Source organism: Alexandromys fortis, unplaced genomic scaffold (genome assembly GCF_014885135.2).
Source record: "Alexandromys fortis isolate MF-2015 unplaced genomic scaffold, M_Fortis_MF-2015_v1.1 scaffold_370, whole genome shotgun sequence".
NCBI classification, from domain to species: domain Eukaryota; kingdom Metazoa; phylum Chordata; class Mammalia; order Rodentia; family Cricetidae; genus Alexandromys; species Alexandromys fortis.
The window spans coordinates 143,641-161,954 of record NW_026068242.1 but is presented as its reverse complement, the minus strand read 5'-3'; the positions used below and the strand labels follow the sequence as shown (position 1 = coordinate 161,954).

The window sequence follows — 18,314 nt, the reverse complement described above, 5'->3', positions numbered from 1 at the left end:
TTAAAGATTTCTGCCTCCTCCCTGCCACCACCTCCCATTTCCCTCCCTCTCCCCCAATCAAGTCCCCCTCCCTCGTCAGCCCAAAGAGCAATCAGGGTTCCTTGCCCTGTGGGAAGTCCAAGGACCACCCACCTCCTTCCAGGTCTAGTAAGGTGAGCATCCAAACTGCCTAGGCTCCCACAAAGCCAGTACGTGCAGTAGGATCAAAAACCCATTGCCAATGTTCTTGAGTTCTCAGTAGTCCTCATTGTCTGCTATGTTCAGAGTCCGGTTTTATCCCAGGCTTTTTCAGACCCAGGCCAGTTGGCCTTGGTGAGTTCCCAATAGAACATTTGTTATCTTTTAACTCCTATAGTTTGACCTATTTCCTTCCTTTTGTGACACCCAGTTCCCTGTAGAGCTATAGCGACTTTTCCTACCCACTTTTCAATCCCCTCCTTTCACCACCGACGTTCCTTACTAAGGACAGTAGTGGGTCCTCTCACTTGAGTGGCTCTGCACTGTCAGAGATCCCCTGCTCTTCCTGTTGCTCCACTTAGACTCCCTTTCCTGTGACTTTCATGGCATCTTGTTCTCCTGTCTCCCCTTTCTCCCTTTAGTTGGTCATTATGACTCCTTTCCAATTCTATTTTCTTCAATCCAATGCTGAATTCTGGGCTTTAACAGGGCTCAAAGTTTCCTAATGGGCCGGGCGGTGGTGGCGCACGCCTTTAATCCCAGCACTCGGGAGGCAGATGCAGGCGGATCTCTGTGAGTTCGAGACCAGCCTGATCTACAGAGCTAGTTCCAGGACAGGCTCCAAAGCCACAGAGAAACCGTCTCAAAAAAAAAAAAAGGGGGGGGGTGCTGGAGAGGTGGCTCAGTAGTTCAGAGCACCGGCCGCTCTTGCAGAGGACCTGCGCTGGATTCTCAGCAACCACACAGTGGGTCACAGCCATCTGTAACTCCAGTTCTAGGGGGTCTGATGACTTCACTGTACCCACAAGGTACAAAGACATACACATACAGGCAGGACACCCACACGTGTCAAATAATAAAATAAAAGGGATTTAAGTGAGGATCATGCATCTGCACTTGCAGGTGTATGCCCAGCACAAAGGTATCCCTGCCAAGTTTGGAGGAAGGGCCGTGAACGCGCCATCACAGGTGTGTGGAGAGGGGCAGACGCCAAGCCACGGAGCGAGCAGTGAGGGGCGGCTGCTCCTGGGTGATGAACTGTTCCTTACAAGGCCGGACACTGCAGACGAGGTCATTTCCAGTCATCCTGCTGCTGGACCTTTGAGTCAGGGCTCTCCAGATGCCCTTCTGAAACAACAAGCAGTATCCAAGAGGGTGACGTCTAAGGAAAGATGAGAGCTGGGTCCTGGAGCAAACAATAGCTCTTAGACAGGATCAGGTTTCCCAGGTGGTCAGCGCCCACTGAGCATCGGCTCATTCATGGCTTGATTTGGTTTTTGAGTCGGTCTGCTTTCCCCCTTCGTTATTTTTGAGACAGGGTCTCAAATAGTCCAGGTTGGCCTCGAATTCGCCACTTGGTTAAGGATGACTTTGAGCTCCTAATCCCGGGGCTTCCCCTTCCCGAGTGCTGGGATTACAAGTGGTAGAGACCGAGTCCCTTTCTATGCATGCTGGGGGTCGAACCTGGGCTTGCTTCACGCATGGTCCATGAACACTCTACCGACTGAGCTCTATCCCAGCCACTCCAACCTGCTTTAATAAACCTTTCCTACTGTTTGCTCTCCTTAACCTCAGGATTCTCCCTGTCCAGACCACCAGGGCCTTCTGCATGCTAGCCCGAGTCCACCTTGCCGTCCCCTCCACTTTCTGATCCTCTCCTTTGTCCCTCCACTACCTAAGTCCTTTCCGCTTGTCTTTTTAGGTGGGTTCTCTTGTAGCCCAGGTTGGTCTTGACCTTGACCTTCTGGCCATCCTTCCTCCACCTTCCAAGTGCTAGGCTTAAAGTTGGGCATGCCGGGGCTCAGCGGTTAAGAGCTCCGGCTGCTCTTCCAGAGGACTAAGGCTCAGTTTCCAGCACCCACGTGGCGGCTCATAACTGTCTGTAACTCCAGTTACAGGGAACCGACACCCTCACAACAATGTACATAAAAATAAAAAATTAAAGAAAAGAAGTGTGCATGTGCCACCAGGGTGTTTTATGTGGTGCTGGGGACAGAAGCCAAGCCTTCCTGAATCTCTACAAACCAAGCCACATGGAGTCTAGGTTGGCCCAGAACCTTTGATCCAACCACTCAGGCCTGCATCACCACACCAGGCCACCACCAAGTCTTCACTTGGCCACAGTACAAGGCATTATAATGGAGGCTGGGGGGGGGGAGATACAAAAATTAAAGGACACAGTCTGTGACCACCAAGTGTATCCAACGACCAAGGAACTCACTGGTATGGCACGGGCCTATAGCCTCGGTTACCTGGGAGGCCAAAGCAGGAGAAATGTAAATTCTAGGACAGCCTTGGCTACACAATTAGTTCAAGGCCAACCTAGGTAATTTGGTGAGACCCCACCTTGAAGTAAAAGACTGGGAGAAGACATTGGGGAGACAGCTCACCCCATTTAGTGCTCGCTGCACGAGTCTGAGTTTGATTCCCAGAACTGTTTGTAATACATGCTTGTATTGTATTACAAATATGTGTAATATTGTAATACATGCTTGTATTGTGATACATGCTTGCAACTCTGGGGCTGGGGAGGCAGGGACAGGAGGATTCCCACGGCTTGCTAGACAGCCAGCCTGGGTGAACGGCAAGCCTTAGGTCCCACTGAGGCCCTATTTCAAAAAACAAGATGGACAGCACCGGAGGACAACGCTGGAAGTTGATGGGGGGTTCCACACAAGAATGTACGCGTGCAGATATACTTACACATACACAAATAAACTGTGCATGTGTTCACGTGCGCACACGCACACAACATACACACATGCACACACACAAGCACACAACACACGCACGCGTGCACACACAGATGCACACACATACACACACACAGGTAGAGTGATGCAGCCCAGTGGCCTAGTGCATAAAGCCCTGGGTTCCACTTCTTGGTACCAAAAACCAAACCAACAGAAAACCCCACCGAGGGTGGGGACTCGAGAAACCTGTCCAGGTGTACTTTTCATTGCCATAGATGCCACCCAGACACTGATGGATTAGAGAGAATGCGATTCGGGATGTTAGCGGGAGGGAGGGAGGAGAACCGGCCAGGTCATGGGAACCGTGAAATTTATTATGTTTACATTAGAAAAACAGATCTGAAGCCTATCATAAGAAGGTCACTGGCATTTCCTGAAAGGACAACCAGGAACTGTTAGGAATTGTAAACACAGAGGCGCTTCCTTGTTAGGGGGAAGGGGAGGAGGAGGAGGCAGACCTGAGGCAGGCGTCAATCAAAAGTGGCTGACAAAGAACAGCAGAACTTCCGCCGGAGCTTGGACTGGAGGGCTGTCTCCGGAGGGAGGGGAGGCACAGGACAGGATGTTTCTGTAGGGCAGTGTGCTGTCCTGGGAGAACGCAGCTCTGACCTTGATGCCTGGGGACTGGATTTTGAATAACCACAGGCGGCCTGGGGGGCAGGGAGAACTCTCCACAAGGAGGCTGCAGCTTAGGAAGAGGCCTTCTCCTTGCAGGGCCTGAGTCAGACTCTGCCTCTCTGAATCATACGGAGGTCACTGCTGGCTGAGAACACAGATGTAGAAACAGGGCCCTCTCCTGCCAGCAGCTGAGAGAGAGGCCTAGGTGTTTCGCATTTGGTTGGGTCTGGTCCAGGGTCATGTGAGTGCCAGGGTCACGTGATGGGCCAGATGTGCCTCACTGGCCTGGAATGAAACAGACCCAACCCTCTGGCTCACACCCAGTGTCTCCAACAAAATTCAGGTTCTCCCCCCAACACCCACACCCCTAAATTAGAAGGGGGTACTGCCCTTCCGTGCCGGCAAACTCATGCCAGACAAACTCAGAGATTAAATTTACTTGCCCAGGTTGAATAGGGCAATAATTTTCAATTAATTAATTAATGTGTCTGTGGTATGTGCATGCATGTGTGCACGTGGTAGGTCAGAGAAAGCGGCCATCCCCCTGCCTCCACCTCCCACGTCCCTGCTATTACTTGTCCATGCCTAGCTTTAAACACGGGTGCTGGGGGTCTGAACTCGGAGCTCTTACCCACGTGGCATCTCTGCAGCCCTAGAGGAAAGCAACAGAGAGCAAAGGGACCAGGACGGCTTCCACCTTAAGCCGGTGTCACCCTCTACTTTCTTTCTTCTCCCTCCCTACTTCTTTCTGGGAACAAGCAGCCTAGGCTAGACCTTGAACTTCCTCTATTAGCTGAGGATGACACTGGACTCTTGATTCTTCTGCTTCCACCTCCCAATGATGGGATGAGACCTGTGCACCACCATGCCCGACGGATGAGCTACTGGAGACCAACCAGTACCTTCCGCTATACTGGGCAAACATCCCGCCCACAGAGCCACGTCCCCAGCCTCTACTTTCTTTTTAGAGCCAGGCTCCTAATAGCATTCGGAATACCCGAGAGTCCTCTGCCAAGGCAACTTCTTGCATGCCCAGACACCCGAGTCTTCGCAGGCCTCTCCCCGCCTCCCTTTCCTCCCCTTTGACTTTATTAAAGACCCGAGTCTCCCCACCTTCCCACACCTCATCACCCCCATGCCGGCCTATATTTCTGCTTCGCTCTCCATCCACGAGGGCCCAAACCTGCTGAGGCTGAGATCAGAAGGTTCTGCCAGGTCAACAGTGGAAAAACCCAGTCCCACCCAGCATCTAGTGTCGCCTCTCCTCGGTGCCAGATTCAAACTTGGGAATTCCTTTCCTCTGAATGTTTGTGTTCAGACTCAACACCCTGGGTCTGGGTTTCTTTACTGCTAGAAGCGCCAGTCTGCTACTTGTGATCAAGGAGTGGCTAAACCTATTTATCTCTTTTCTAATTAAAAAAAAACAAAAACAAAAAACAAATAAATAAGCCTTTTTCAGTGATTTCTGTAACTTGTGCGTGCGGTCACAGCATGCATGGGGAAGTCAGGTCCTGGGGACTGAACTCAGGTCATCATCAGGCTCCCAAGCCGGGGCCTTTGCCCACGGAGCCATCTTCTTTGGCACATGCCAAGGAGCCATCTTCTTTGACACATGCCAAGAAGTCTCCGCTAAGGGACTCAACAGTCCTGAGGAAGGTCCCCGTCACCCTGCTTCAAGGTCAATTTCACTAATGTAAAAAAATCTCCTCCATCTAAATTCTGCCGTCAACCCACTTCACTGCTCCCTGCCCAGCTTCTATAAACAACACTGTGTTGTGCAGAGCCAGGAACAGGCCTGCCGCCCCGCTGGCTTCCTCTCCACTCTCAAGCCTTGATGCATTTCCCTCCTGTTTCTAGCTTCACCTCTGTTTCCTTTTCCCTCCTCCCAAGGGCTGGGATTGCAGGTGTGCGCCACCATCCCCAGCTGCTTTTTTCCCTCTTGTTCTGCTTTTTAAAATAATTACATTTGTTTGTTTATTATTTATTTATTAATTTTAGACAGCGAGCACCTTTACGCACTGGCCCGTCTCACGGGCTCCCTTATTTATGTGTGTGTCTATGTGTGCAGGGGCACGTGTGCCACAGAGCACCTGTGGAGGCCAGAGGAGAGGACGACTTCAGGGAGTCAGTGCTCCCCTTCCATGTGGAGTCTAGGGACTGAACTCAGGTCACCAAGGTTGGTGGCAGGCTCCTGTACCTCAGGAGCAATTTCACTGGCTCTTCTTTTGCTTTTTGAGACAGGGGTCTATGTACCTCAGACTAGATCAGGTCTATGTAGCCCAGGCTAGCCTTGAGTTTTCAACTCATCCTTTCTCAGGGCTAGGATTGCAGACTTATGCCACCATGCCTGGCTTATTTGCACCTTTTTTTTTTTTTAAATTACTTCTTTAGAGGTTTTTCAAGTTATTCATTGATCTATAACATTAAGATGAGTAAATCAGGGACTTTGGGATGGAAAGAGATTATCTCACGAGCTCAAAGACCCGAGTTTGATGCCCAGAACCAAAAGCTAGGCTAGCAGGCACATTAGCATATGCCTTTAATCCCAGTACTCAAGAGGAAGGGGCAGGGGCAGGGGCGAGTTCAAGACCAGCCTGGTCTACAGAGCGAGCGAGTTCCAGGACAGCCGGGGCTACATAGGAAAACTCTGTCTCAGGAGGAAAAAAAAGGCTACCCATGGCTGGTGAGCTCCAGACCAGAGGGAGAATGAGTGTTAGGGCACAACAGGGCTGGGGCCTTTACTCTCAGTACAAGGGAGACAGAGGCAGGGGATCTCTGTGAGCTCCTGGCTAGTCAGAGCCACACAGAGACTGTGTCTCAAAACAAAACCCAAAGAGGAGGAGAATCCCTGAGGAACACCACCAGCATGGAGCCACACCCCCCACACCCCTACAGCATGGAGCCACACCCCCATAGCACGGAGCCACACCCCACGCACCCCTACAGCATGGAGTCAGACCCCCATGCGCCCCTACAGTATGGAGCCACACCCCCATATTATATCCCCTTAGCGTGGAGCCACACCCCCACACACCACCCCCTTAGCCCGGAGCCACACCCCCATGTACCCACACACACAAAGCCTGAATCAATAAGTAAATGAAACTGTCATTTACCTCTGCCCTGTAAAGGTGACTATGGGAGGCGAGGGAGCAAAAGGAAATAAACAGGGCAAGGTACGTGTGTGCTTTCCAGTTCAAACAGATGGAAAAGTACTGAGTGACGGGACAGCCAGCTGCACCTGCCTTCCACAGAGGCCGGGTGCTTCAGCCAGCAACCACTCTAGCAAGCCAGAGAGGGAAACTGAGGCACCGCCTGGAGTGCTCCCATGTCCTCTGATTCTCACTGAGGGAGTAAAAGTGGACAGGAGTAAAAAGTGTCTGTTAGAGGGCTGGAGAGATGGCTCAATGGTTAAGAGAACTGACTGTTCTTCCAGAGGACCCGGGTTCAATCCCCAGCAACTACATGACAGCTAACTGAGTACAATTCCGTCAACCTCACACAAGCATGTATGTAGGCAAAACACCAATGTAAATAAATAAATAAATTCTTTAAACAGTGTCTATTAGTCACTTGAGGATTAAATAAGGACCTAACAGCCAAAGGCACAGAAGCAGGGCTTGCTGTGCAAAGAAAAAAAAAAAAAAAAAAACTAGCATCAAAGCTACTTACCTTCCTTCCTCCCTCCTTTTTTCCTTCCTTCCATCCCTCCCGCCCTCCCTTTCTTTTAGGGGGAGAGGATATTATGAATGCAGGAGTCTCACGCAGGTCAGGCTGATCTCAACTTGCTACACAGCTAAAAATGATTTTGAACTCCTGTTCTGCAGCCTCCAGCTCCCAAGTGCTGAGACTGCAGGCATGGGCCACCTTGACCGGCTTGCGTTTTCTTTCCAAACAGTGGTTTATCCCACAGTGGCTTTTAAGAAAGCCTGAGAAAGATCAAGGATCAGGGAACTGGCTCAGTCTATACGTGTTTGCAGAACAAGCACAAGGACCCTAGTTGAAACCCCAGAATCCACATAAAGAAAGCCGGATGTGGTGGCCTGTGACCAGGGAGGTGGCAACAGACAGCTCCCCGTTACTTGCTGGTTAGGCAGCCCTAGCTTCACCAGTGGGATCCGGGCCAGTGAGAGACTCTGTCTTAAAAAAAGAACAAAAACAGGCTGGAGAGATGGCTCAGTGGTTAAGAGCATTGCCTGCTCTTCCAAAGGTCCTGAGTTCAATTCCCAGCAACCACATGGTGGCTAACAACCATCTGTAATGAGGTCTGGTGCCCTCTTCTGGCCTGGAGACATACACACAGACAGAATATTGTATACATAACAAATAAATAAATAAATATTTTTAAAAAAAGAACAAAAACAAAAGCCAAGGTGGGTGACACCTGACCCACAAGGTTCACCCTGGCCCCATATATGTGTGCATGACCATGTACACAAACATAAAACATTAAGGTTTTGCTCGGTAGATGCTTTTTCTTTGACACGGGTCTCAGTAGGTTCCCCTTAAACTCTGCCCCACTGCCTAAATCTCACGAGTGCTGGGTTACATGTGACGTGTGCACGCCCTCACACTCGCTCAACAGACGCTTTCTAGTAAAAAGCGTGCTGATCTCATTTTAAGTACCAAGAGGCAGGCTGGAGAGGTGGCTCAGAGGTTAAGAGCACTGACTGCTCTTCCAGAGGTCCTGAGTTCAATTCCCAGCAACCACATGGTGGCTCACAGCCATCTATAATGAGATCTGGTGCCCTCTTCTGGCATGTAAACATACATGGAAGGAATGTTGTATATATAATAAATAAATAAATCTTAAAAAAAAAAAAAAGTACCAAGAGGCAGGTCCAGCCCCGTGTAGCAGAATCAGAATCAAAAGTACACAAGACACAGGGAGTTGGAACCAAGCCAGCGACACTTGACTATAACCCCAGCACTTGTGAGGTGGCAAGCCAGCTTTGGTTATATAGGGGGTTTGAGGCTAGCCTGGGCTACATGAGCCTACAATACAAAAAAGCAATAATACAAAACAATACAAAAAAGTCAGGCAGTGGTGGTGCACGCCTTTAATCCCAAAACTCAGGAGGCAGAGGCAGGTAGATCTTTCTGAGTTCGAGGCCAGCCTGGTCTACAAGAGCTAGTTCCAGGACAGGCTCCAAAGCCACAGAGAAACCCTGTCTCAGAAAAACAAACAAGAGAGCAATACAAGGGCTTGTGAGATGCCCTGGCAGATAAAGGTACTTGCTGCCAAACCTGATGACCTGAATTGGATCCTCAGGACCCACATAGTGTAAGCAGAGAACAATGCCTATAGCTGCCCCCTGGCTTCCACACAAATAAATAAATACATGCAGTTACAAAGAAAGATCTTAAGCATATATGTATGCTGGGGAACATCCAAAACATCTACATTCTGGCTAAAGAAATTAGGCACTGGGGGGCTGGGGCTGTAGCGCACTGGCAGAGCGCTTGCCTCATATCCATGAGGTCCAAAGTCCAATCCCCACTACTGCCAAAGGCAGAAGTTAGGTATCGGAAGAAAACAAAATGATCAAAACTAGATCGGATTTGGCAACCACATTAGTGGCAGCCCTTACGCAGGCACATGTAAATTTAGAAACTACACAGACTAGCAGCTTTCCCAGGAACGCCAATGTGGCAGGCTACCGTTGCAGCTGAGGAAAGACCTCGTTAAAAAAAAAAAGTGTGCCGTGGTGGTGGTGGTGGTGATGGTGGTGGTGGTGGTGGTGATGGTGCACACCTTTAATCCCAGCGCTCGGGAGGCAGAGGCAGGCGGATCTTTGAGTCCAAGGCCAACCTGGTCTACAGAGAGGGCTCCCGGACAGCCAGCACTGCACACTGCACAGGGAAACCCTGTCTTGAAAAACAAGCAAACAAAAAACAAAGAAAGCAAGCGTGAACATATAAGCTTGTGCGGGCTGGGGGAGGAGGGTAGGATACCTGTCTGCTAAGGCTGAAATGTGTGATTCTGGCCATTGAGAAGGCTCAGTGAGTAAAGAAAGGGACCTGCCAGTAAGCACGAACCCAGGGCCCACAGGGTGGGAGAAGTGACTCCCCCTAGTTGGCCTCTGACCTCCACATGGATACCATAGCATTGGCACACACACACACACACACACACACACACACACACACACACTCGCGATAAACACGCACAAACATAAATAAATGTGACTTTTTCTTTCCTCAAACCTTAGGGAATTAAGCTTTGGCTAGAACAGACAGTTCCACGGCGGCGTCAGCCAATCTGGCCAACTGGGAACCCTGGCAGTTCTGCAACACTGAACCCAGAAGGCTCTGGCTCTAAAAGGCAGCCATGTTTGTAAGAGAGTCGAACGGAAAGATGGCCTTTAAGATAAAAACCTACCCTGCTACTTCTCTTCTCTAACTAGGGGGGTGAGGGTAGCGTTTGCTCTTCGATCTGCTCTTCAGGGAGTTGGGGATGCGGCTCAGTTGGTAGAGTTGCTTGCTAGCATGACTGAAGCCTTAGGTTCAAGTCTCCTGAACCGGGTAGAGAAGGACATGCATATCCGTAATCCCAACACTTGAGAGGTGGAGGCAGGAGGACCAGAACTTCAAGGCCACCTTTGGCTCTGTAGCTAGTCTGAGGCTAGCCTGAGTTACATGAAACCCTGACTCAAAAAAAAAAAAAAAAAAAAAAAAAAAAANAAAAAAAGGGGCGGGGGGGGGAGAAGGCAGAAAGAAAGAAAGAAAAGAAAAAAGAAACACAGGGGGCTGGAGAGATGGCTCAGCAGTTACGAGCACTGGCTGCTCTTCCAGAGGACCCAGGTTTGATTCCAGCACCCACATGGAGGCTCACAATCACCTGTAGCTCCAGTTCCAGTGGATCGAATGCAGGTAATACAGAGACACACATGGAGACAGACATTTTTATTTTGTGCGGTGTGGGGGATGTGGTGCGCGCGTGGCACTCCAGAAGCCAGAGGAGGGTGTTAGGTGTGTTGCTCCACCTTGTTCCCTGAGACGGGGTCTCTCACCTAACCTGGAGCCATCAAACCCTAGCATCTTCCTGTCTCTGCTCCTTACGGCCCTGGAGCTACAGACAAACATGGAGCCATCTCTAGTCCCGCCTGGCCTGGTGCTCCCTATGTAGACCAGGCTGGCCTCACATTTGTAGCAATCCGGCTGCCTTTGCCTCCTGAGTGCACTGGGCATTTGAATTCAGTTCCTCATGCTCTGAGGTACGTGTCCTGGTTGGCTGGTCAACCTGACAGAAGTCTTCTGGCAAGAGGGAATGGGGCATTTTCTTGATTAATGATTGATATGGGAGGGCCCAGGGGTGCCTCCCTGGGCAGGTGTGCCTGGACTGTATAAGAAGGGCTGACCCTTTGGGACCAGTTCTTTCCATCCACCATGTGGGTCCTGGGTATCGAACTCAGGCTGTCAACCTTGGCAGCAGGCATCTTTACGCACTGAACCACCTAGACAGCCCATTGAGAAGTGAGTGCTGTGGGCACAGAAGATCCTCAGCAGCCCGCGCAGTCTGAGGCACAAGGCCCGCCACAGCAATTTACATCCACTGCTTACCTTACAAGAGGCAACAGCTTTCTTTTGGGGGAGTGATGTTTGAGACAGTGTTTTTCAGTAGCTTTGGAGACTGTCCCAAAACTCACTCAGTAGACCAGGCTGGCCTTGAACTCACAGAGATCCACCTGCCTCCGCACCCTTGAGTGCTGGGATTAAAGGCGTGCACCACCACTGCCTGTAAGGGTCAACTTTTTAAAGATTTTTTAATTTATTTTTTATGTGTGCTCTGCTTGAGTGTGTGCATATACTCCACATTCATGCCTGGTATCCTCAGTCAGATGAGGGCACTGGTTCTCCTGGAACTCGTTATAGGTCACTGAGAGCCACAGTGTGGGTGCTGAGAACTGAACCCTGGTCCTCTGCAAGACACCGAGTGTTTTTTTTTTTGTTTTTTGTTTTTTTGGTTTTTTTTGCTTGTTTTTTTCTGAGACAGGGTTTCTCTGTAGCTTTGGAGTCTGTCCTGGAACTAGCTCTTGTAGACCAGGGTGGTCTTGAACTCACAGGGATCCACCTGCCTCTGCCTCTTGAGTGCTGGAAAAAAGGCGTGCGCCATCACCACTGCCTGGCACAGTGATTAACAGAGTCATCAGTCCAGTCCTTAACACGTGTGTGTGTATGTGTGTGTGTACGCGGGCGTGCGCGTGTGTGTAACACTGGTGCGTGTGTGTGTGTGTGCATATGTGTGTGTGTGCGTGCAGTACGCATGTGTCCTCCAATGGGGGGACACAGGACAATGCGGAGGAGTCAATTCTCTCTCTCCTTCTACCATGGGGGTCCAGGGAATTGAACTCTGGTCATCAGAGGTGGCAGCAAGCGCCTTTACCCACAGACTCCTCTCACAGAAGAGCCCAGGTGTCAGCCTCTTCAGTAGCGAGACCAAGAGCTGGGACAGCGACCTCGAGGGAGAGGTGTAAGTTTCTACAAATTCTGCACTGATATGGAAGCAGTTAACTTTGCCAGCAAAGGAAATCAGGTTTTTATTGTGGCCTAGATCCCTCGGCCTCCCTCCTGTCCTGGTTGAGGGATATTCATTATAGAAAACGAAGATTATCAAGAGACCAAAATCTGTAAAATACTGGTAACAAAGTCAGCACTTACTGCTTATGCGGGGTTTTACCTTTCCAAGCTGGACGTTGCAGTACATGTCTTCTGTCCCAGCACTTGGGAGGCAGAGGTAGCTAGATCCCTAAGCTTGAGGACAGCCTGGTCTACATGCCCGTTCTAGGACAGCCTGGGCTATGTAGTGAGACCTCGCCCAACCCAACTTAATTACGCCTATTTATTCTGTGTGTGTGTGTGTGTACCTGTGCCATGGCCTGTGTGCAGAGGCCAGAGGACGACTTGGGACTGAGGGGACTCAGCTCTCCTCTTCCCACCTTTCGGGTCCGGGGACTGAACTCAGGTCATCAGGCTTGGCAGCAGGCACTTTTACAGCTGAGCCATCTCCCTCGCCTATCTCTTTTTTTAAAGACAAGGTTCCCTGGATCACAGGCTGACCCCAAACTCACTAAGTAGCTAAAGATGACCTTGAACTTTTTATCCTCCTGTGTCAACCCAAGTGATGGGATTGCAGCTGGGTTTTATACAGGGCTAAGGATTGAAGCTGGGGTTATGTGCAACCTAGACAAACTCTCTACCAAGAGAGATACATAACTCGCCTGCCAAAGGTCTGTGTTTAGTTTATTATGATTATTATTATTAATCATTGGGCTCTGGTTTTGTTGCTACTGTTGTTTCTTTTAAAAGATTTATTTTATGTGCATTAGTGTTCTGCCTGCATGTATGACTGTGTATGGGTGTTGGATCCCCTGGAACTGGAGTTACAGACAGTTGTGAGCTGCCATGTGGGTGCTGGGTATTGAACCCGGGACCTCTGGAAGAGCAGCCAGTGCTCTTAACTGCTGAGCCATCTCTCCAATGCCCTGGTTTTTTGTTCGTTTTAATTTATTTATTTTTAGAATATGTGCATGAGCTGGGAGGTGGTGGCCCATGCCTTTAATCCTAGCACTCAGGAGGCAGATTGAGTTCAAGGACTGTCAAGAGTAACACAGTGAGACCCTGTCTCGAGAAAAAACAAAACCAAGAAACAAAGAATATGTATATGACTGTTTCATCTGTATGTACGTCTGTACGCATGTATGCCTAGTACTTTGGGAGGCCAGAAGAGGATGCTGGATCCCCTGGAACTGAAGTTACAGACAGTTGTGAGCCACTTTATGGGTGCAGGGGCCTGCCCCTGGATCTTATGAAAAACAAGAACTTTTAACTGCTGAGCCATCTCTCCAGCCCCAGCCCACCACGAGATTGTTATCTTCTGCGCCATCACCACTAACCATTAGAACTAATTGGTAGTTCTCTGGCAGTTTCTTTCTAGCACCTAGCTCTGAGGAATCATTAAGGCTTCTCTTCACTTCTACTCAATGCTATAATTTGAATTTCCAGGACTGGGGGGCATGGCTCAGCCACAGAGTACTTGCCAATCGTGTATAAGGTCCTGAGTTCAGGCCCAAGTATCAGGAAAACAAAGCAGATCTCCCTTCTCAAAACCTTCCAAGATTTACGCTTTCTTTTTTACCATATGCCATAATACACTTACCCCCTTTGAGGGCCAGGGAGGGTATTCCGTGTATATGCATGCTCGCATGTGTGTGAGTGCCAGTGCATGCAATGGCCAGTGGTTGACACTGGGTGCCTTCCTCGGTTGCTCAATGCCTCTCCTGGCATTGCGCAACCTTACACCCACCTCCTAAGTGACAGGATTGCAGGCAAGCTACCACGACCTCCTGGCATTTACCTGGGTACTGTGGACCTAAACTCGGGTCCTCATGCTGGCATAACAAGCATTTTATCCACTGAGCCATCCCCTCGAACCCATGCATCTTCCTGTGTGTGTGTGTGGTTTAACCAAATAGTCCTGGCTGACCTCAAATTCACCACTCGCCTGCTTTAATCGCCCCAATGTTGAGATCGTGGACACGGGCCGCGGCGCTTTTTACTTAGACCAAAATCATTTTCTTTTTTGTGGGGGCGGAGGTGAGAGGGTTTCTCTATGTAGACTCTGCTGTCCTGTAGCTTTGGAGACTGTCCCAAAACTCACTCAGTAGACCACGTTGGCCTGAAACTCACAGAGATCCACCAGCCTCCGCCTCCTGAGTGCCGGGATTAAAGGCGCGCGCCGCGCCACCACCGCCCAGCCCCAATCACTTTCAGCCTCACAATACAGAAGTGTGGTTGAAAAAGGACGGGGGTGGGGGGGTTGGGGTGTCTCCAGCTCAGCCACATGCCCTCCTAGCATTCCTAAAGGCTTGGGCTGGACCCCAGCACCTCGCAAACCAGGCTGGTGGTGCACACCTGTGATCCCAGCACCCCGGAGGTGGACGCAAAAGGAACAGAAGTTTAAAGACAGCCTCAGCTACATACTCAGGGTCAGCCCAGACTACAGGAGACTCTGCCTCAAAAAAGAAAAAAAAAAAGCCATAGAAATTTGAAAAAGAGGGTGACGATGGAGTAGAGACATAATTCCAAACTGTCTCCTAGGACACCTGAATCCTCATTTCTGGTCTCCCCACGATCATAACTCATACTAAATAACAAGCGCTGGAAACAGAACCCTCCGTATGGCACTGGGTAAATTACTAAACCCCTTTCTGCTTCTCATCTCCCATCTGTCACATGAGAACAATACTCCTTGTTTTTTTTTTAGGCTGGTATGCATCTAAGAGCAGGATAACTTTCCTTATTGAAAAAAAAAAAGCCAAAATAGCGGTGTACTAAAATAATGCTAGAAAACTGGGCAAAATAACTCCCTAAAAACTCAAAGATTGCTGAGTGGTGGTGGCGCACGCCTTTAATCCCAGCACTTGGGAGGCAGAGGCAGGTGGATCTCTGTGAGTTCGACGCCAGCCTGGTCTACAAGAGCTAGTTCCAGGACAGGCTCCAAAGCTACAGAGAAACCCTGTCTCAAAAAAAAAAAAAAAAAAAAAAAAAAAAAAGAAAAGAAAAAGAAAAAAAACAAACCAAAGATCTGGTACCTGACGTTAGTCAAATAATTCCCTAAAGAAGGGGAGCTTATTATATATGAAATCTGGGCAAGCACTGTTATAAGAAGTAGCAGGGAATGATAGTGTCCGTGCTGGATACAACCATTATTATTAATTATAAATCATTATAAATATTAAACTGTCCCCCAAGTTTACAGTTTACTAGATGAGACTCAGTGCACTTAAGAATGACCTCATGGGCCGGAGAGATGGCTCAGTAGTTAAGAGCATTGCCTGCTCTTCCAAAGGTCCTGAGTTCAATTCCCAGCAACCACGTGGTGGCTCACAACCATCTGTAATGAGGTCTGGTGCCCTCTTCTGGCCTGCAGACATACGCACAAACAGAATATTGTATAAATAATAAATAAAAATATTTAAAAAAAAAAAAAGAATGACCTCACGCTGAGGACGGCAGTGCACGCCTGTAATCCCAGCCCCTGGGAGGTGGAGGCAGGAGGATCTCGGCTTCCATAGCTAGCCTCAGTTACACAGTGAATTAAAAGTCAGCCTGGGCTGGGCAGAGGTGGTGCAAGCCTTGAATCCCACCCACTATTCGGGAGGCAGAGGCAGGAGGATCTCTGCTGGGAGTTTGAGGCCAGTCTGGCCAGGGCAGCACACAAGAGAAACTCTGTCTCAAAAGATCAAACCAAAAAGGTCAGACCAGAGGCCTGTATGAGGCTCCATCTCATTAAAAAAAAAAATAGCGAGCCACCTCAGCAAGTGTGGGAGTTTGCAGCCATGCCCGTGGACCTGAGTCCGATCCCAAGACCCACATCCTGGAAGGAAATTGTTGGTCCCTACACAAGTCATGGAAGCCCCCACGGTACAAAATAGACAAACAAAATGGAACTTTAAAGGGGGGGGGTAGGAAAAGGAAAAAATAAAAGAATATCCTACTCTGATCCTCATCGCTTCAGGAAAGTTGAGCCGTCCGCCAGGATAACCCTTTGGCTTTCTGCCCTTATTAGATTTCCTAAGTCGTCTACCCTCTAGCTAGCATTCCAGAGCTCTGAAGATTAGCATCTGCACCTGATCCCTGGCATCGCACCTGCCACTCTAGGCTGTCAACCTGGGCTAAACCGCGTCGTGTTTTCCATTCCCGGCTACATCGCATTGCTGGAGGCACACAAGTTAGAAGGAACAGGACACTTTTATCCTAAACTTGACTTCCCTACTTCTTCCCCCTTTTCCCCTCATCCCTCCCCTTTTTTTTCGTGGAGGGGAAGAGGGTCCCAGGTATCACAGGTTGGCCTTGAACTGCTGATCCACCGGCCCCTCAGTGCTGGGATTACAGGCGAGCGCCACGGTACTCGGTATGATACAGTGCTGTGCATGGAAACTCGGGACTCGGAGCATGCTAGGCAAGCTCTCTACCAACTGAGACACAATGCATCCCCGGCTAAAGTTCCCTTTAAAGATCTATGTCAATTTCTGGCCCTTTAAATCCCTCCCCCACCCCTCCCCAGTTCCTTTCAATTCTCCACACTTTCTCTCTCCCCACCTGCAATTCGCCTTCGCCTCCCTCGGGGAGTTTCTCCAATCTTCTCCTCGTGTCCTTCTACAGCCCCCACCCTTCCCTCCGCAGCGCAACTCCAGCTTCGCCTTTCCGTGCCCCCGCGCTGTTTCCCTTTTCCCCTCCACGACACATCTCTGCAGCAGGCGACCTTCCACCACCACGTCCAATGCCTGGGTTCTCCCCCTTGGCCTCCCGAGCTCCTTGCCGATTCCCTTCACCCCAAACCCACTTTTTCCGGGGTCCACTTACAGGAGGCCGGAGCAGGTGGTGCAGACGAAGCTGCCCACGGTGATGTCCACATAGGTGACCCCGCGCTGGGCACACTCGAAACAGTGGCGGTTCCCGGCCTGGCTGCAGCCGCCCAGCTCGCGCACTCGGCGGCACCACACCTCCGAAGCCGCTTCAGCCTCCGCTTTGCTCCCTCCGACCCCGCCACCCGGGCCCGGGCCCTTCTTAGCCGCCATCACCATCCCTCTTCCGAGCTCCTCTGCAAGTCTGCGGTTGCTCCGCTTCAACCGCTTGCTGCCTTTCCCGCCTCCGCCGCCTTCGCACGCCCGGCAACCCTGACACCAGCTCCTGCAGCCCCGACCGCGACCGCGACAGACTCCGCCGCCCCCTTCCTCGTCTCGTTCTGCACGCTGATTAGCCAGTCCCCTCCCACCTCCTCGCTCTGATTGGCCCGATTCGGGACGGCCTCGCGTTGCTGGAGCCTCCACAGCCACGCCCCACTGCCAACGGGCCTCCCGCCTTTTCCATTGGTTCACGGAGACCCCCCCACCGCGCAAGCACGGCGCGTGCCCTCCTCCTTGTCCCCGCCCCCTCTCGCCACGGGTTCCTAGGCTGACTCGCATTGGTTGTTAAGGTTGCAAAATTAGCGTGCGAGAGAAAGGAGGTGGTCCGCGCGCGCGCAGTGCTCACCCTCCGGCCTGGCACTAATTCCCGCCAAATTTCAAAGGCTTGTTCCAGGCTGAGCCGAGAGACGTGCGAGGCAGAAAAGAAGTGGCCCTAGGAGGGACTGAAGGGGAAAGGGAAAGGCAGAGAAGGGAGGGTGAATGCTTTATAAAAGATGTCTTATTTACCCTTGCCATAGGTGGAGCCCCCACTTAAAAACTTGAGGTGGGGTGCCAACGATAGCTTAAGGGACGAAGGCATTTGCCACCAACCCTTACCACCCAAGCTTTATCCCTGAAGCGCTCACTCCTGTAAGAAAACTAATCCCGTACGCTCTCTTCTCAGCTCCCAAGAATGCACACACACACACACACACACACAAATGTATGTAAAAATTATTCAAGAAACCATGTTGAATGAAGTGTATCACAGAACTGGTTTGGGGTTCAGTCAGAATTTGAACCCGAGTCTTTCGGTTTTAAAAACTCCGCTCTGGAGCCAGGGATCTATCTCGGTTGGTAGAAAGCTTGCCTAGCAAGTACTGAGCTCTGGGTTCAATCCCCAATACTACATACAACCCAGAATGGCGGCACAGGCCTGTAATTCAAGCATTTGGGAAGTGGAGGTAGGAGCTTTAGAGGTTCAGAGTCATCCTTGGTCACTGCCTGGAAAGGGAAAGGCTGGAAGTGAGGAGGTTTTGGGGTGTAAACCAACAGTTTTGTTTCAGACGTGGGCTGATGAAGGAGGTGGGTGCCA

The 18,314-nt window shown here is 50.4% G+C and overlaps 1 protein-coding gene across 2 annotated transcripts in view; it reads right to left on the bottom strand.

The window, feature by feature from the left end:
• Agfg2 (ArfGAP with FG repeats 2) overlaps positions 1 to 17,291 on the bottom strand; it is a 37,242-nt gene extending 19,951 nt beyond the window's left edge. The window contains exon 1 of one of the 2 annotated variants that reach the window (XM_050131118.1): positions 16,917 to 17,291. In XM_050131118.1, the coding sequence (XP_049987075.1) occupies positions 16,917 to 17,137 (221 nt within the window). In that variant the 5' untranslated portion in view covers positions 17,138 to 17,291. The remainder of the gene's footprint in view (positions 1 to 16,916) is intronic. The other variant, XM_050131116.1, reaches the window with a different exon arrangement.
• Between the last annotated feature and the right edge of the window lie 1,023 nt (positions 17,292 to 18,314).